Source organism: Python bivittatus, unplaced genomic scaffold (assembly GCF_059951505.1).
Source record: "Python bivittatus isolate LINGU-HERP-01145 unplaced genomic scaffold, Pbiv_v1 ctg000730_np1212, whole genome shotgun sequence".
NCBI lineage: Eukaryota > Metazoa > Chordata > Lepidosauria > Squamata > Pythonidae > Python > Python bivittatus.
Window position 1 is genome coordinate 950,713 of NW_028277109.1, and position 14,685 is coordinate 965,397.

At 53.6% G+C, this 14,685-nt stretch overlaps 1 protein-coding gene across 5 annotated transcripts in view; it reads left to right on the forward strand.

Moving 5' to 3' along the window:
* Positions 1-14,685, forward strand: part of SHANK3 (SH3 and multiple ankyrin repeat domains 3) — a 317,497-nt gene that overhangs the window by 86,096 nt on the left and 216,716 nt on the right. For all 5 annotated transcript variants that reach the window (XR_015793568.1, XR_015793567.1, XM_088129075.1 and 2 more), the window contains 2 exons: positions 9,850-10,053; positions 13,027-13,098. Coding sequence is in view for 3 of the 5 variants with exons in the window: in XM_088129075.1 (XP_087985201.1) it covers positions 9,850-10,053; positions 13,027-13,098 (276 nt within the window). In the remaining 2 variants the exon portion in view is untranslated. The remainder of the gene's footprint in view (positions 1-9,849; positions 10,054-13,026; positions 13,099-14,685) is intronic.

The following is a 14,685-nucleotide window of genomic DNA, read 5'->3' on the forward strand; positions in this document are numbered from 1 at the left end:
TTGCGCAGCGGAAGCCAGAAGCAGGCCAGTTGCTCAAAGCCCAGCTTTGTGCTGAATTCATGGCTCTGGGAGCTGTGGCAGCCTCCACTTCCAGTGACAGAGTCTTCTTCAGCACAGGCAGGTGGTGTGTTTGTGTGTGTGTGTGTGTGTGTGTGTGTGTGTAGATTCAACCTTGGAACTTCTGCTGCTAAGCTGCTGCTTCACTATTGCTTTACGGTGACCTCTCAGTCACAGCCTGTCCAATCAAACCAGGTTCACAAAGCATGCACAGATGGACAAATCCGAGTGCAAGCGTTCAAGAGGAATTAATCAAATGGATGGCAAAACTTTTCCGCTGTTGCCAGACATTTTACAGTGCCAGAAGATTTTTTTTCACATCCAAAAAGGACAGTGAGGTTTCCCTGATCTGTTAGAGTCATTCTTTGCTCATCATCTGTTGGTGGCCAGGGGGAGAACAAGCATCCAGTTCACTGACGGGAGGAGCGCTTGGCAATTCTCTTCCTGACATTTTCCAACTGCCAGATGGGATTTCTTGTGAATTGTCACTGCATCGAGTGTGTCCATGGGCTAGCGTCTTCTTGTTTGAAGGTGTGAATTCTAGATGGAGTGATATTTGTTGAGGAACTCCTACATCACGCATGGTTGTCTATTTTGGGTTGATTCAGTTTTAACTAGAGAGACAGATGGTTGGTCGGTCGGTTGGTTGGTTGGACAACACCCAACTCCCATCGATACTGGACGGCTCACAGAATAAATCAATTAATACATCATTCTGAATTAATGATTGATAGCACCTTCTACAGCAGTGTTTCTCAACCTTGGCCACTTGAAGATGTGTGGACTTCGACTCCTAGAATTCTCCAGCCAGCCATGCTGGGAATTATCACCCTCCAGGCCAGTGTTTCTCAACTTGGGAACTTGAAGATGTCTGGACTTCAATTCCCAGAATTCACCAGTCAGCATGGCTGGCTGGGGAATTCTGGGAGTTGAAGTCCAAACATCTTCAAGTGCCCAAGGTTGAGAAACACTGCTCTAGAGTCATCCAATCATCCCCAAGCCAAAATAGCAGTAATGTGAACAAGCTTTACACTATTTTGGTGATGGCTGGGTGATAGTATGAGGACACTATAAGTCAGAATTGAGCACAATGTCACAGATTTCACCCAGTCTCATCTTCTGGGATGTTTCTCTGAGCCCCCATCTTTCCCAGGCCCCCAAAATCTCAACTGTAATGCCCAGATGAAACTTTAGACCTACCCCAGTGCAGAGCTGAATAATGCATACCGTATATGCTTACCTTGGTGCATTCATCTTTAAACACTGCTTCTCATCAGGGCTGCGCACAGTGCAGCCAGTTTGGCCTCACATCGCACCCATTGGAAGTGTCAGCAAAAAAGGAAGGCCTGAAATGCAGGGGATGAACTTGGCTCCTTGAAGGCATCCATCATTCATAAGGGACAGGAGAGGCTAGCAAAATTCTGACGACACAGCATTTCACAATATGTGACCTGCTGCATGCAGGAAAGCTAGTTCGGGCCTCTGCTGCTTCCAGTGCTGGGTTCATAAACTCAGGAAGAGCATGGATCAGGACATCACAGAGAGCTGTGAGTTTGGCCTGACTGATTTGGCCACCTCTGCCACGCGTTTCTGGAGCTGACGTGAGAGAAAGACTTGTTGCTGAGGGACAAATACCAGGGTCACTTCTCTGGGGCAACTTTACAGGTCTACCCTACTTTTGATGTGGGAGACCCCCGATCCCCTGTCCTTCTGTGAAGCAGGAGCAGCAGTGCTGGAGTTAGGGAGCTCATACAGAACGGGAGATATACTTCAGATAGGTAAAAGGACCTGTGGATGAACTACTACTGTCTGTTCAGCAACGTAACTCTAATTTGCCCCAACCTGCAAGGTGGAAGTTCTCCTTTTGATATCTAGTATTATCAGCTGTATCCAATATCTTTTTCATGCCTGGTGTTGTCCCTGCAGCCCCAGATCCTTAAGAAACTCTGTCTTAGTGGATTTAACTGATTCTTTACAAAATAATAAGCCTACGGCTATTACTTATAAGTATTCATTAAATATTCAAGAGGACAGGGCACAGTTTAAGGACCTGGCATGTCCTTAAGATGCACTGGGTGGGAATCTGTTTTGCCCACAAGAAGTCCCATTTCTGTAGATTTACAAAGACAAATTAATTCAGCAAAAACTATTTCATCTCTACTGGCCACACACCCTTCCTTCGGGGAATAAATTGATGGATTCAACTAAAGGCGGGCAGGGCGGTGCTCCAAACGCCAACAGCGGTGGTGCATCTGACGGAACTCCATGCCTTTTGGCTGAAGGTTGGTTTTGTTTTGAGACCTGAGGCAGAGATGGCAAGAGGAGAAAGGAAAGCACACCAAATGCTCTTATGGTAGCCAAAAAGTGGATATTCGGGGATACAGAGGCTAGATCTTTTGTTCCATTTCCAAACAAGCTTCCTATTGCCAGGAGTCTTCAGTGGAGGAGTAGTTAAGAATTTGGTCTGGTGGATCTTTAATTTTCCATTTCTTTTTCTCTTCTAATGTTAGGTAAACCAATTTAAATGCAAACAAATTAATTGTGTGGCGTGGTATGAATATATATGACTAAGTTATTAATTTGCGAGTGACTAATACTCATGTAAATTCTTCCTATTCCTTTCTTCCGCCTTTTCCTTTTTGCAAATGATTCAAAAAGAAGCTTGGGTGGTGAAAGAGCAGGAAGCTTGGAGGGCCGTTTCTGCCACAGGCAGGCGCAGGCGAGATGCTTGTTAAGGGGAGACCAAGAGCTCCTGGGAGCAGCGCCCCAGGCGATTCCCACCCCGATCCAAGTACCAGGGGAGCCCGCTCAGTTTTGCAAGGAGCAAGGTTGGGACCCCCTTTTTCCCTCTCAAAGGACAGGCTTGTTTGCCCCCTCACCTTCCTCTTAAGCAGACCGTCTCCCATGCAGTAATTCTCAGGCTGCACTTCTGAGTTTGGGGGAAATCGTTTTGTCGCGGGCATTATCTTGAGGGCACTTTCTACTTACACAAATCTGCAGCTCTCAAGAATTACAGAACAGGAAGGGTTTCCTTTCAAGACCAAATGGGATTTGGTGCAATCCTGTTAAAGTATTGTGGTATTTGTGCTCGACAAAGCCAGTTCCTGCATAGCATGATTACACCCTGCGCCCACTCCCATTCACACATGGCAGCTTTAATTCACTGATCTCAGGTGCTGCATGGGACTTTCCAGGACGCTTCCAGACGGGGAGCAGCGAGTGCTGCCATCAAAACACATTAAGCAGCAACTCATGCTCTGTACTCTGAAGAGTTCTTTCTGCTAAAAAAAACAAGATGAAAGGAGCAGTGGGAAAGGATGGTCAAGCTTGACTCCTGGAGTCAAACATGGCCATGGAGTCAAACATGTCCCTGGAGTCTTCCGGGCAAGCTGCCTTCTCCTGGGAGGTTCTCACTTCCACCCTATAGCCCTGAGATTTCCTGGTAGTCCCTCACACTAACCACATCTTAACCTGCTTAATTTGGGGGTGGGGGGAATCAGCCCAAAAGTTACCGCTGGGAGCTATCAAATGGAAGGTTACCGCATCTCGAACCTTCTGAAGACTTACTGAAAGGGGTGGAGAAACCATCCCAGGCTCTAGGTGAAGTAGGACATCTCAAGAGCAAACCAGCACCATGAAACCAACATCATATCCTGCAGAAATCTTTTCCCAGGCTTTGCCCAGGAGAACTTTCTATCGGATGAGTTAAAGTGGTGATTTCTCTGCTGCTGCGGTGGCCCCTATGGCACCCACCAACCTCAGCTTCAACACGCCGCTTTCCTTTTGATTCGCCACCTCGATGGCTTTTACGCTGAGCGAGGACCTGAAGTCGTATAAGTGCAAATAAAAGCAGCGCGATGGAGCTACCCCTGGCCTGCCATTGGCTTGTGGCCTCTCAGGGTCCTTGGAGGAAGCCTGGACTGGTCAGGGTGAACTCTGGGGGCGGAGTGGCCAGCAAAGCCGCCTGGAGCAGAAGACGCAGGGCCTGGTCAGGGAGCTGCCTGCCCACCCGCCGTTCGGCAGGGCCTCCCGCAGTGCTTCTGCCACCTTGGCTGAATTTCCTCGGACACGCCTTGGTGCCCGTCCAGAAATACCTCCGGGCCCTCCCAGGAGCTGTTCTGAGCGCAGGAGGGGGAGTCCTGTTCTGGCTCTCTCCGAATGCTTTTTGGATTCTGAAGGAAGAAAGGAAAACATGTTAGTGCCAGGCAAGCGCTGGGGAACGGCCAGCCGAAGCCACGTGCGGCCCAGAACTGCCTCCAAGCCAGCTGATGGCAGGGGGGCGGGGGGCAGAGATGCCAGCTTGGGAGGGAGGAAACCAGTCCTGCTCTTTGGGTCTTGAATCAAAGCCCGCTAGCGCAGAAAAGAAGTGCGTGGAGATCTCCCCTTTCCGTCTCTCCAGGCCAGGGAGAGTTTCGCTACGTGGGGTCGGTCTGCCGACCAAGCTGCCCGTAGAGGCAGATGACTAAGAAGGGCTCAAAGGGCCAGCCCCCGCGTCCTAAGCTCTGCCTCAGTGGGGAGGCTGATGCGCCAGGGCCCTCGTGGTGCTCCCCGCTCAACAGCCCCCCCGCTTCCCCCCGGCTGCCCTGCCAACGCCGGCCATGTTCCCTCTGGCTGCTCCGGGGTGGGGTCGTCCTGCGGGGGCCGGCTCCCCAGCAGCTGCCCTCAGCTCTCGCTTGCCCCCCCCCGTGATTTTCGGCGTCAGATCCGGGCTTGGGTCAGAAGCGGGATGCTCGAAAGGCGTGGCTGCTCCAGAGGGTTTTGGCCATCCTTATCCCAGTATCATTCTTTCCCTGGATGCCGAACTACCTGGGCGTGGAGCAGGGGCTTCAGCCGGGGAGTTTTGACTTCCACTTCCAGGGGACTCCACAGGCTGCGGTCAAGAACGTCAAGATGGCGGCCAGGAGGGTGTGACTGAAGCGCCCCCTGTCTTTATGGGTGCCCCACGGCACAGCTCCAACCGCAGCGTCATGGGCACCATCTCGACTCTCTTGTCCACGTGCTGGGGACCCCCCGTCTCATATCGAATTTGGGAATTGGCTCTACAGCTTTCCACTTTCCACCTTTTTGGGGTCAAAGTAGAAGGAAGATTTAGAGGTGGGACTGCTGCCTTCCTCTGAGTGTTCAAGAATGGGGCACCGTCGTTCTGCAGGAGGGAAATTGGCCCCACCGGGAGGCAGCTGCGCACGGATTGCGGCCCAGCGGCAGCTGCCTTGGACAGCGCCCTGAGGCATGACCCTGCCTTCAGCGCACACATCGCACCCCCCCACCCCCCCACACACACACCCCGCCCCTGGGGAAAAAAGGATCACTGCAAGAAAAACTCTCTTCAGGACCAAATGGGGCTACTTTCCTTCAGCGGGGCAGCAAGCGATGGGCAGCACGTTTGCCGGTAATTAATTTCACCCATTGTGCTAAGATGTGGTTTGCTTAACCTTGATTTATGGCAGGTTTTGTACAGCCGCAAACGACGGTTTACAAACCACATGGGCCTTGTCCAGGCAACCTGCAAAGTCAAAATCGAGTAACCACATGATGGCTTCATGTGATAAACAGTGATTCCTGCTGCAAGAGTTGGATGCTGTGCTACTGCTGTTTTAACTGATGTAAACTGCTGCGGAGTTTTGCCAGATAGCAGTGTGTGTGTGTGTGTGTGTGTGTGTGTGTACTCTTTAGTCGAGTTTGCCCACCGTGCAAAGCAAGGAGGGGAGAAAAACGAGAGTTTTGCTGCCCCTTCCCCATCCTGATCCTTCACATTAGCCCAGTTCCTCCTGGCACTTTCAGGGAGCTTCCTGAGAATCACCCCCTCCTCCCCTGCTTTACAGGAAGGAACTCTGATTGGGCTCTCTTCTTTTTAAAGAGAAGTTGTGATCAGGGGCTGACTAAAGCAGAGGGAGGAAGCCGCTTTTGTGCATCACTTACCAACACTGCCACAGCTGCTAGTCGTTGTATAGAGGCAGTATCATCATCATCATCATCTTCAAAGAATGTTCCAGAAACGCTGGTGGTTTAGGATCAATTCAGACTTCATCCAAATATCATCACGATGTGTCTGTGGTTCCAAGCAAAGCTGTTTTTTGTAAGCTAAATGGTGTGGGTTTGAATAATTGAAAAAATTTTTCAGCTGATTTGACCATTCTATGCTCCAGTAATTATGGGGAAAACTTTGGCCGGTTTGTTCCATAATCTCTCTATTGCAGTTGTTAAGTCCCAATATTTTGCAATCTTTTCCATTTCCTTTTGCGCCACTCTGCTGTCATTTCTGCATCTGTAAGTAAGACTTGCTTTTCTTCAACTACGGTGATGTCTGGCATGTTGCCTTCTAGACGTTCATCTGGATTTGGAAGTCCCATAAACTGTTGACATGCTCCTTCCAGAGCACTTTTTCAACATTACGGTCACGCCAATACTTGGCGTACTTACTTACTTATTTATTAGACTTATATGCCGCCCATCTCCCCCACATCAAATCCACATCCTGTCTCCTAACCTAATCTGGGCAAATTTGCCACCTCATCTCGGTGGTCAACAGCCTTGTCTCTCTCTTTGCATGGTCAACATGAGTTGTTGTTTCCAGTTTTCTGAATTTTCGTGTTAAGGCATTTGTGGCTTGAGTTTGTCCTCACGCTGCAAATATTACTCCTTCTGTTTCTTTTTGATGGAGCCAATCTGAAGCCTTGCCAAACTGTGTTACTCTTCACCTTGCCTTCAGTTTATTTTGGATACAGACCAGGCAGAAGTTGCTGCTCTTATGCTTTCAGAAAATGCTCTTTTTCTACAGAGGCTTGGTCCTTTTTCCCAAGCAGTAACACCTTGCAAAGAGGCTCTCCGTCCCTCGCCTGGGGGGCCAGCTGGGACTTCATCTCCTCCTCCTCCTCCTCCTCTTTCCGCCCAGAGGCTGCGAAGGGGGTGGAGACCTGCTTCTCCCCTCTCGGTGCTCTGAATCGGTCAGGCCGTCCTTCAAGAGACCTGGAGGGACCTTGGCCCCACTTTGGCCTTCAGGGGCTATGGCAAGCACGTAGGCACCCCAGTTTGGGGAAGAGGGTGGCAAAATATGACTGCTTTCAGGACTGCAAATTATAGCAGTTAAAGTGCTTTCCGTCTGATCTGATGGCCTTACAGCTCTAATAAAGCATTATTATTATTAATAATAATTAATAATAATAACCATTGGGGGCGTCTTCATTCTAGTTCTAAGAGCAAGGGGGAGGCTAACGCAGTCAGTCCCGAGCGTGGGTTGAGGGGCTGGTCTTGTGGCAAACAGTGGCCCCATTTTTCAGGATACACCAGCTGATTTTCACTGGATTTCCAGCACAAAGGCTTCTGAGAATCGATGGGTGCCCATTCAGTGAAATGTCAGAGCATGCATCAAAATGTCAGGGCGTGGGCTTTCAACCGCACGTCCAGTCCTCGGCCGTGGCTACCCGGTAGCCGTCCGCCTCTGCGCAAGGCCGGTCCTCAGCCAACGGGCCTTTCTTTGTCTGCTGGTCGTGGATGCTGGCAGCCAGGCAGTATTCCTCTGGTTATTATTTCAATTTACACCTCACCTTTCTGCCCAGATGGCACCAAGCCGTGTTCGGTGGGAAAGAAAGTATTTTCTCACATGAGGCGGAATAACCCAATATTTAAGACGCAGCGGCAGTGGCGTGTTTAGGTACCGTTACGCAGAGGAGGCAAATTCGGGGTGTTCAGTGTGCCATTACTGTATTAAGCTCAGAAAAAGCTGAGTCTTCAGGGCAGGGTTTCTCAACCTCAGCGACTTAAAGATGGGTGGACTTCAACTCCCAGAATTCCCCAGCCTGCCTTGCGGGCTGGGGAATTCTGGGAGTTGAAGTCCACCCATCTTAAAGTCGCTGAGGTTGAGAAATGCTGCTTCAGAGGCAGCTGTGCCTGTCCTTCTCCCCTAGGAAACCCTCACACCTTCCCTTTGGGCTTCCAGGTAGAGGTTAAAAGAGGCTCGATGCTTTCAGATTCTTTGGCACTCACATTCAGGCTCAGTCGTAAGAGTGCCCGGCGTTGCAGCTGGCATTGGTCCTCTGTGTAGTGCCACCTGTCATGGGGATGAAACCTAAGCCTGGATTCAGATGGGAAGGAATCACTGCCCCCTCCAAGCTCCTTCTCTTAAGAAGCGGGAACTTATTCGGAGCAAGGACCCAACTGATTCCAGGCAAGCTGGTTGGCGCTGTGTGCCCACAGAGGGTACAGCCATGACCCAAAGGGACTGAGCTGTCCAGCTCTGGCGATGAATTTCTAAACATGTTCATCCCCAGACAAGTAGAAGGCCCTAAAGCATTGCAGTGGGTAGGTTCAAGATGTGTCTTGCATCCCCGAGGCTTCTGCAAAACTATTTCGGCCCAGATGTGGAACATGGTTTTTGTTGTCAGGTCATGGGCAAGCTCTTTGATGGATGGTAGTAGAAGAGGGAATTGTGGGGGCAAACATACAGAAAAAAACCCCCGTTTGCTGCTGTCTCCAACTGCAACAGCGGACATGGTTGGACTTCCAGATGCTGGTGAAATAGCACAGCCGATCAGGAAGGGTGTGGAGGGGACCAAATGGCAGATTGTTGGGGGGGCGGGGGTTTCCCCACATTTCTTTTTCCTGCACCAAGAATAAATCCTCCCCCTATTCTCTTATGGAGGCAATGGGTCCCCTCAGCAAGAAGCCTTTGCATTATTCATTTTCATCCTGAATTCAGAGCTCTCGCTTTTTCTCTTGCCTTCACATCTGCAGATCTCTCTCTCCGACTCTCCTTTTATAAAGTAACCACCTAGCCTAAGGAGAGCTGTGATTTTCTTGCTGGGCATAGTCAGTCCTAAATATCAGAAACAAGGACGCGTTTGAGCCCTGTCTGGCCCGGGGAGCAGGGAACAATTTCTCAGGGTAGGGGCCCTTCATTTTGTTTAGGGCTTTAAAGGCCAGGCCAACACCTGGAATTGCACCCAGTGGGCAACTGCCAGCCAGAGCAAATCCTCCAGGAGAGATGGAAGATCCCAGAGGGTCCCGGAACCTTGCACTGGTCAGCAGCCCGGCTGCCACCTTCTGCCCCAGTTGCAATTTCAGGACCTGTTGCAAGGGGAGCCCCACATAAAGCACACTGCAGTAATCCGGGGGGCTGTAGCCAAGGTGTGGATAAGTGTTGCGAAGCCCCTCCGGCTCCACAAGCGCTTCAGTTGTAAATTTAGCGGTTTCTGATCTCCACCTCAGGGGAGGCTGTTCTTTCTGCTCCAGATCAGTTCTGCGCAGGACAGATGGGCAGAGAGAGAGTCTCACGCTCCTGAAATAAGCCACCCGGTAGAGGGTCTTTTCCCCATCCCCCCCAAATAATGACAGGCATTTGCACCCCTCTGAGACAGGCAGCAAAAGCAGCTTGGTGTCAGGACGCTCTGCATTGTTGTGGCATCTCATAAACTCTGTGTTGGCTTCTGTGAGTGTGCAGAGGGTGTCCGGAGGGTAGGTCAGCTCAGACATTGACAGACGTCCCAGAGATTAACCTGCCCATTCTGGAGAATTGCAGCAGTCGAGGGGGGCTGAAAAGTCGCCGATGGTCCTTCGACCTGCTCCAGAGCAGAACTGCGCTCGGCTCCCTCCCCTTCTCCGTCTCCTCCTCTGCCCTTTGGAAGAGAAGAGGGTTGCATTTCTAAAGGGCTTCCCTCCGGTGCCCCGGAGAAGCATCAACGTGGCGGAAGCGGAATTGCACGGGCTCTGGCGCACGCCACGTCAAGCGGGGCGGAGGGGCAACCCTCCTGCACCGCCTGCGTCTGACTCTCCCCCTTTGCGTCTCTCCTTGGACAGAAGTGTCTGCGGCTGAACCCCGATGTCCCCATCTGGACCTCCAAGCAGCGCATCCTCTGCACCTTGAACCACAGCCTGAAGGACGTGCTCAACTACGGCCTCTTCCAACCAGCCTTCAACGGCCGGGCGGGGAAGTTCCTGGACGAAGAGCGCCTGCTGAGGGAATACCCCCTGAATCCAGACACCCCGGTCCCTTACCTGGAGGTACTTACTGGCTTGCAGGCGCGGCCTCGTCGGGGGGCTGCCCTCCCCACCTAGCAGCCTCTGCCCCCCACCTGGGCTCACCTGCCCCGGGGCCCAGCAGGCAGCTTTGCCTGGGGCTCAGGAGCTCCTCGGGGGTCCAGGGAGTGCCGGCCGCTCCCTCAGACTGACTCCATTTGAAAAAGAGGCCTTGCCGGTAGAGATGTGGGGTCAGGGTGGCCAAGTGCTGGGAGGCCAGAGAGGAGCCCCCGCTCAACCCAAAGCCCAGGGAACCGGCCTGGGCAAGGTGAGGGGTCCTGCCAAACAAAGACGGGGCTGTCCTGGTGCCAAGAGGGGTTTCTCCACAAGAGGATTCTGCAGAGCACGGGCCTCCACCCCCACGCCCCATCTGCACAGAAAGCGCACTGTGTCAGAAGCCTTGCAGGGATGCCGGGCTGGGGGGCCGAGGGGGCGGGTGGCTCCTGGGATGGCAGAGTCCTGCACACGGTGGGTCTGGCAGCTGCTCGCCCGTGGCAGAGCCACCCCGGATTCCAGCCGAGGGCTGGCTGTGCTGCACTCGCACAAGCTGCTCAGCCAGATCCAGATGACCAGGTTACGACTCAGTGCGACGTGTGTAGAGAGGCTGGAGAGGCTCAACGGAGGCTGGAGGGGGGTGCTGCCCAGGGGAGCCCGGCTGGCCTTTGCAAGGGAAGGAACAGGTTTTCTGTCCAGCAGAACTCCTGACCGGAAGGATCTTGCTCCCGATTCCTTGTTCTGAATAAGTGGGATGGGTCTGGCTATAAACGGAATTGCCCCATTTGACCCCTTGCTGCTGTGGGTTCCTTGGTGATGGTTAATTCTTCTGCTGGCCTCAAGCAGCTACTGAAAGCCCCACTTCAAAGAGAACTTTTGCATTTAGCACTAGCAGGGGAGAACCTGGCTGGCTGGCTCTGGCCCGGCACCTCCCCGAGCCTTGTGCAGCCGTGAACGTTGTGGCAAAGGATCGTGAGGGGCTACCGGCTGCAGCTGGGACTTTCCCTTTGAGGTTCTCTCTTGTGGTTCCTTCCCACAATAGCTGTTCCCTTCCCCACCTTCCAGGCCCCTCTCTGAGGCAGTGGCCAGGCGGGCAGTCAGGTGCCTGCTGTCGCCAACGGGGCCCGTAAAGTGCTCCTCGTGGAGCAACAAATAGGCCCGGTGCCGGTTCCTTTTCAAATTGTCAGTGCTAAAATGCCACCCCTGCCTGATGCACGTTTTCAGGGCTGCTGCAAAACAGCAATTTACCTCCCTGCTAAATTTAGGAAGTTAGCCACAGGAGGGGAGAGCCGAGTCTTTCTCCAAGTGGTGTGTCTGGGAGAGCGTTCGAATGCCTCTGATGTGCCTCTGTGATTTTGGCGGAGTCCGTGTAGGGGTGCATGATATCTTATTTGCACCTGTGAGATCTAAAAGCTCACTTCACCATGGGGAAGCTGTGCTACAGGAAGTAAATTCTGCAAATTACTTTATGCTGCATTGCGAGAGAACCCAGAAGATGCGTGTTCAAAACTGACTAACACCTAGAATGGTTCCCTTTCCCAAGATCAAGATTTTGACATACATATCTCCCAAAAGCTTGACCCCAACATACCTACCTTTGTTTATTTTACTTTATTTCTCTAATTGATCAATTGTCCTCCACCCCGAAATTTTCCCAGTAAGGTGCGTGTATTAAAATAGGACAAATACTATGTAATTTTAACAGTAAATTCCAGAATAAGAGTTAAAATCTATCTGAAATTTCCCAGAGGTGAAAACAGGAGAGCCAAGCTGGGGTCCAGGCAGAAGAGTCAGCAAACCAGGGAGGTCTGCCAGGGTCCAAGATGCCCCAGCTGCAAAGCCTCGCAGGCTGTTAAGGGTTGCTTCCGTGGAGGAGCCCCTCCCAGATTCATCACAGCGGGGCTCGGTATCCTGTCTTATCAGCTGGGATACCTCCATCCCGATCTGGCAGCAAGGCCATCCAGGCGCACCAAGGCACCCTCAAGTGGACCTCCTTTCCAAGGGCACACCACTTCATAGCAGCTCTTCTTTACCTTCGGATATTTGAGGCTGCACTAAGTGAGTCCCAGTCAAGCCCGGGGCCCAGAGACCCCGCTAGGAAGGACCAATCCTGGGCCTGGTTGAACGGGCCCGGCAGGCTAGGCAGGATCAGCGGCCATCTTCCTCCTCCTCTTCAGCTGAGGCCGTGGCCATGCGCCCAGAACACCACTTTCTCAGACGCAGGAGCCGCTGACCCCCAGGGCCTCTGCCTTCAGCTTCCCGCTTCTCACGCATCTCCTGCGAAGAGCAGATTAAGCCGTCGCCCCTTCTGGTTCCCCGTGGCCTCCGTTCCGTGAGCACTATCAGTAGGAGTCACGCTTGCTCAGCCAAGACGTGCATGGTTGGAAGGAGGGTGTTCTTGAGGTGTCCACTGTGCACCCGTAGCTTCGCGCCCACCGTCCCTCCCTCCCCTCTTTCGAAGCCTCCTCAGGCATCTCCCTCACAGCCTGAGACCCTCTAGAAGGTGGGCTGTTGCCCTCCTCTGAGCCTTTGATAGCCAAGGGGAACCAAAGCTTGGAGCAAGGGGCCTTCAAAACGCACCCTTTTTATTGCAGGGTGTTCACTAGCTGCCTTCCAGTCAGCAAGCGCTGGGGCGGCCATGGCCCTCCGCGGGCCTTGAGAAGGGGAGGTGCTGGGACTTAGTGGGAGGGGAAGCGGTGGGTCTGCAGAGGGCCTGGGGTGGTCGGAGTGGTTCAGTCACTGGGTATACCGTTGACTGGCCTCCCAAATCTCCTGAAGCAGTGCGCTGCTAAGTAGCTGCCGTCAGAAGAAGGCGTGGGCCGTGACGCGGCCCGGCTACGATTCTTCCTTGGTGGCGGCCCTTGCAGCAGCGAGTTCCACCCCGGCCAGGGGCCGCCCGACGCACCTGGCGCGGACGCGGAGGCCGGGGGCTGACGCTTCTTCCTCCCTTTGCTTCCGCCCCAGTTCCGCTACAAGAGGCGAGTCTACTCCCAGACCCTGCTGGACGACAAGCAGTTTGCCAAGCTGCACACGAAGGTAAGCGACCGCCTCGATCTTGCCTGCCCCTCAAGGGAGAGGGATCCCCTGGCTGCCTTTGCTTCATCCCACCGGCCAGTACCCGGAGGCCAGTGGCTGGGCTGGGCTGGGCCGAGCAGGAGGTGGTCCTCTGCAGTCCCTCCCCTGCGGCAGCCAGACCCCCTCCCACTCAAGGGAGCCCCATTTCCAGGGGCAAGAGAGAAGGGATGTGCGGAGCCAGGCAAGCCTCGAGGGACCCCCAGATCTGCGGCCGAGCCCCGGCTCCCTTTGCCGTGGTCTTTTGGGGGTCTGAAGGGTGAGCCGGGAGCAGCCCTGCTCCCAGTGAGGGACTGGCTGGCCCCCTGGGGCATCTCCTCCCCAAGGCTGCTGCCTGGCTCCACCTGGGGAAGCTTCTCCCCCGGGCCGGGGGGCACGTGCGTGCCGGAACGGCTGAAATTGGGCTGCCGTGGGCGGAGTCAAACGAAGGAGGCGCGCCTTCCCTTTGAGGCCAGAGCAGCACGGCCAGCTTGGCTCAATGGGGGTCCAAGGCTGGGGGACGGGAATCGTTTCCCTCCCTTGTGAGGGAGGACAGGGAGCCCAGGAACTTTTAATCAAAGCTGGAAGCTGCGGTTGCTGCGAGAGCAGCCCAGGTGGCAGATGCCAAGCCAGCAGAGTGAGGAAGCGATCTCCCTGCAGGGCCGGTGCATCCAGATGGAGCCTCCAGCCCAGGAGGGGAGGCTGGCAGGCAGGCAATCTGCCCCTTTTCAAAACAGGGCTCCCACCCTTGGAAGATCCAGGTGGGTAGCTTCTCCTGAGGCCGATGCCACCCAGAGGGCTGGATTTGTATTTCCATCGCCCCGCAGGGCGTGGGCCCGTCACAAAAGCGCTCCCTCCGCCTGGTCAGAGGAGGGTCCCGCTGCATCAGCCAGGGCAGGCCCTCGAGCAACGCTGGCCCTCACGAGGCTCCTTGTCCTCCCCCACTTCTTCTGTTTTCCTTCCTTCAGCAACCCCCTGAAAAAGGCCAAGCAAGGCTAAGCTGCCCATTGGCCAAGCAAGCATTTGGGCCCGCCCCCAGCATCCATTAATGGACCTGAGGGGGACATGTTGAGCCAAACGGGGGGAAGGAGTTGGACAGCAGGATGCTCAGGAGCCAGTCCCTCGCCTCTCATATGGACAGGGGCTTCTGCCCAGAACCTGGAGCTGCCCAAATCCTGCCTGCCCCACTCCATAAGCCCCAGCGGCTGCAAGGAGACAACTTCAGTGATGGGGGTCTGGTCTCGGAGTGGTCCTCCGAGAAGTCAGGGAACTTTTCCAGCACACTTTTCTTCAGCGTGCATCGTGCGGCAGAGGAACTTCTGTTTTCAGTGGTACGAGGCTGGCTGTGCTCAGTGCGGAGGGGAGCGTCACTGGGAAGTGAATGCCAATTTCAGAGTCTGTTCCTAAGAACCCTCTTTTATTTACTCCATCACCAATTATTGCCACTTTGCCCACTGACACTGTGCTCTTTTCCATCAAAACTGCACCGAGTTAAAGGTTTGCATTGAGTTAATGTTGCAGATATTATCAGAAAAAAATATTCTCAGAAATGCCTCATGGATGCATCATTCA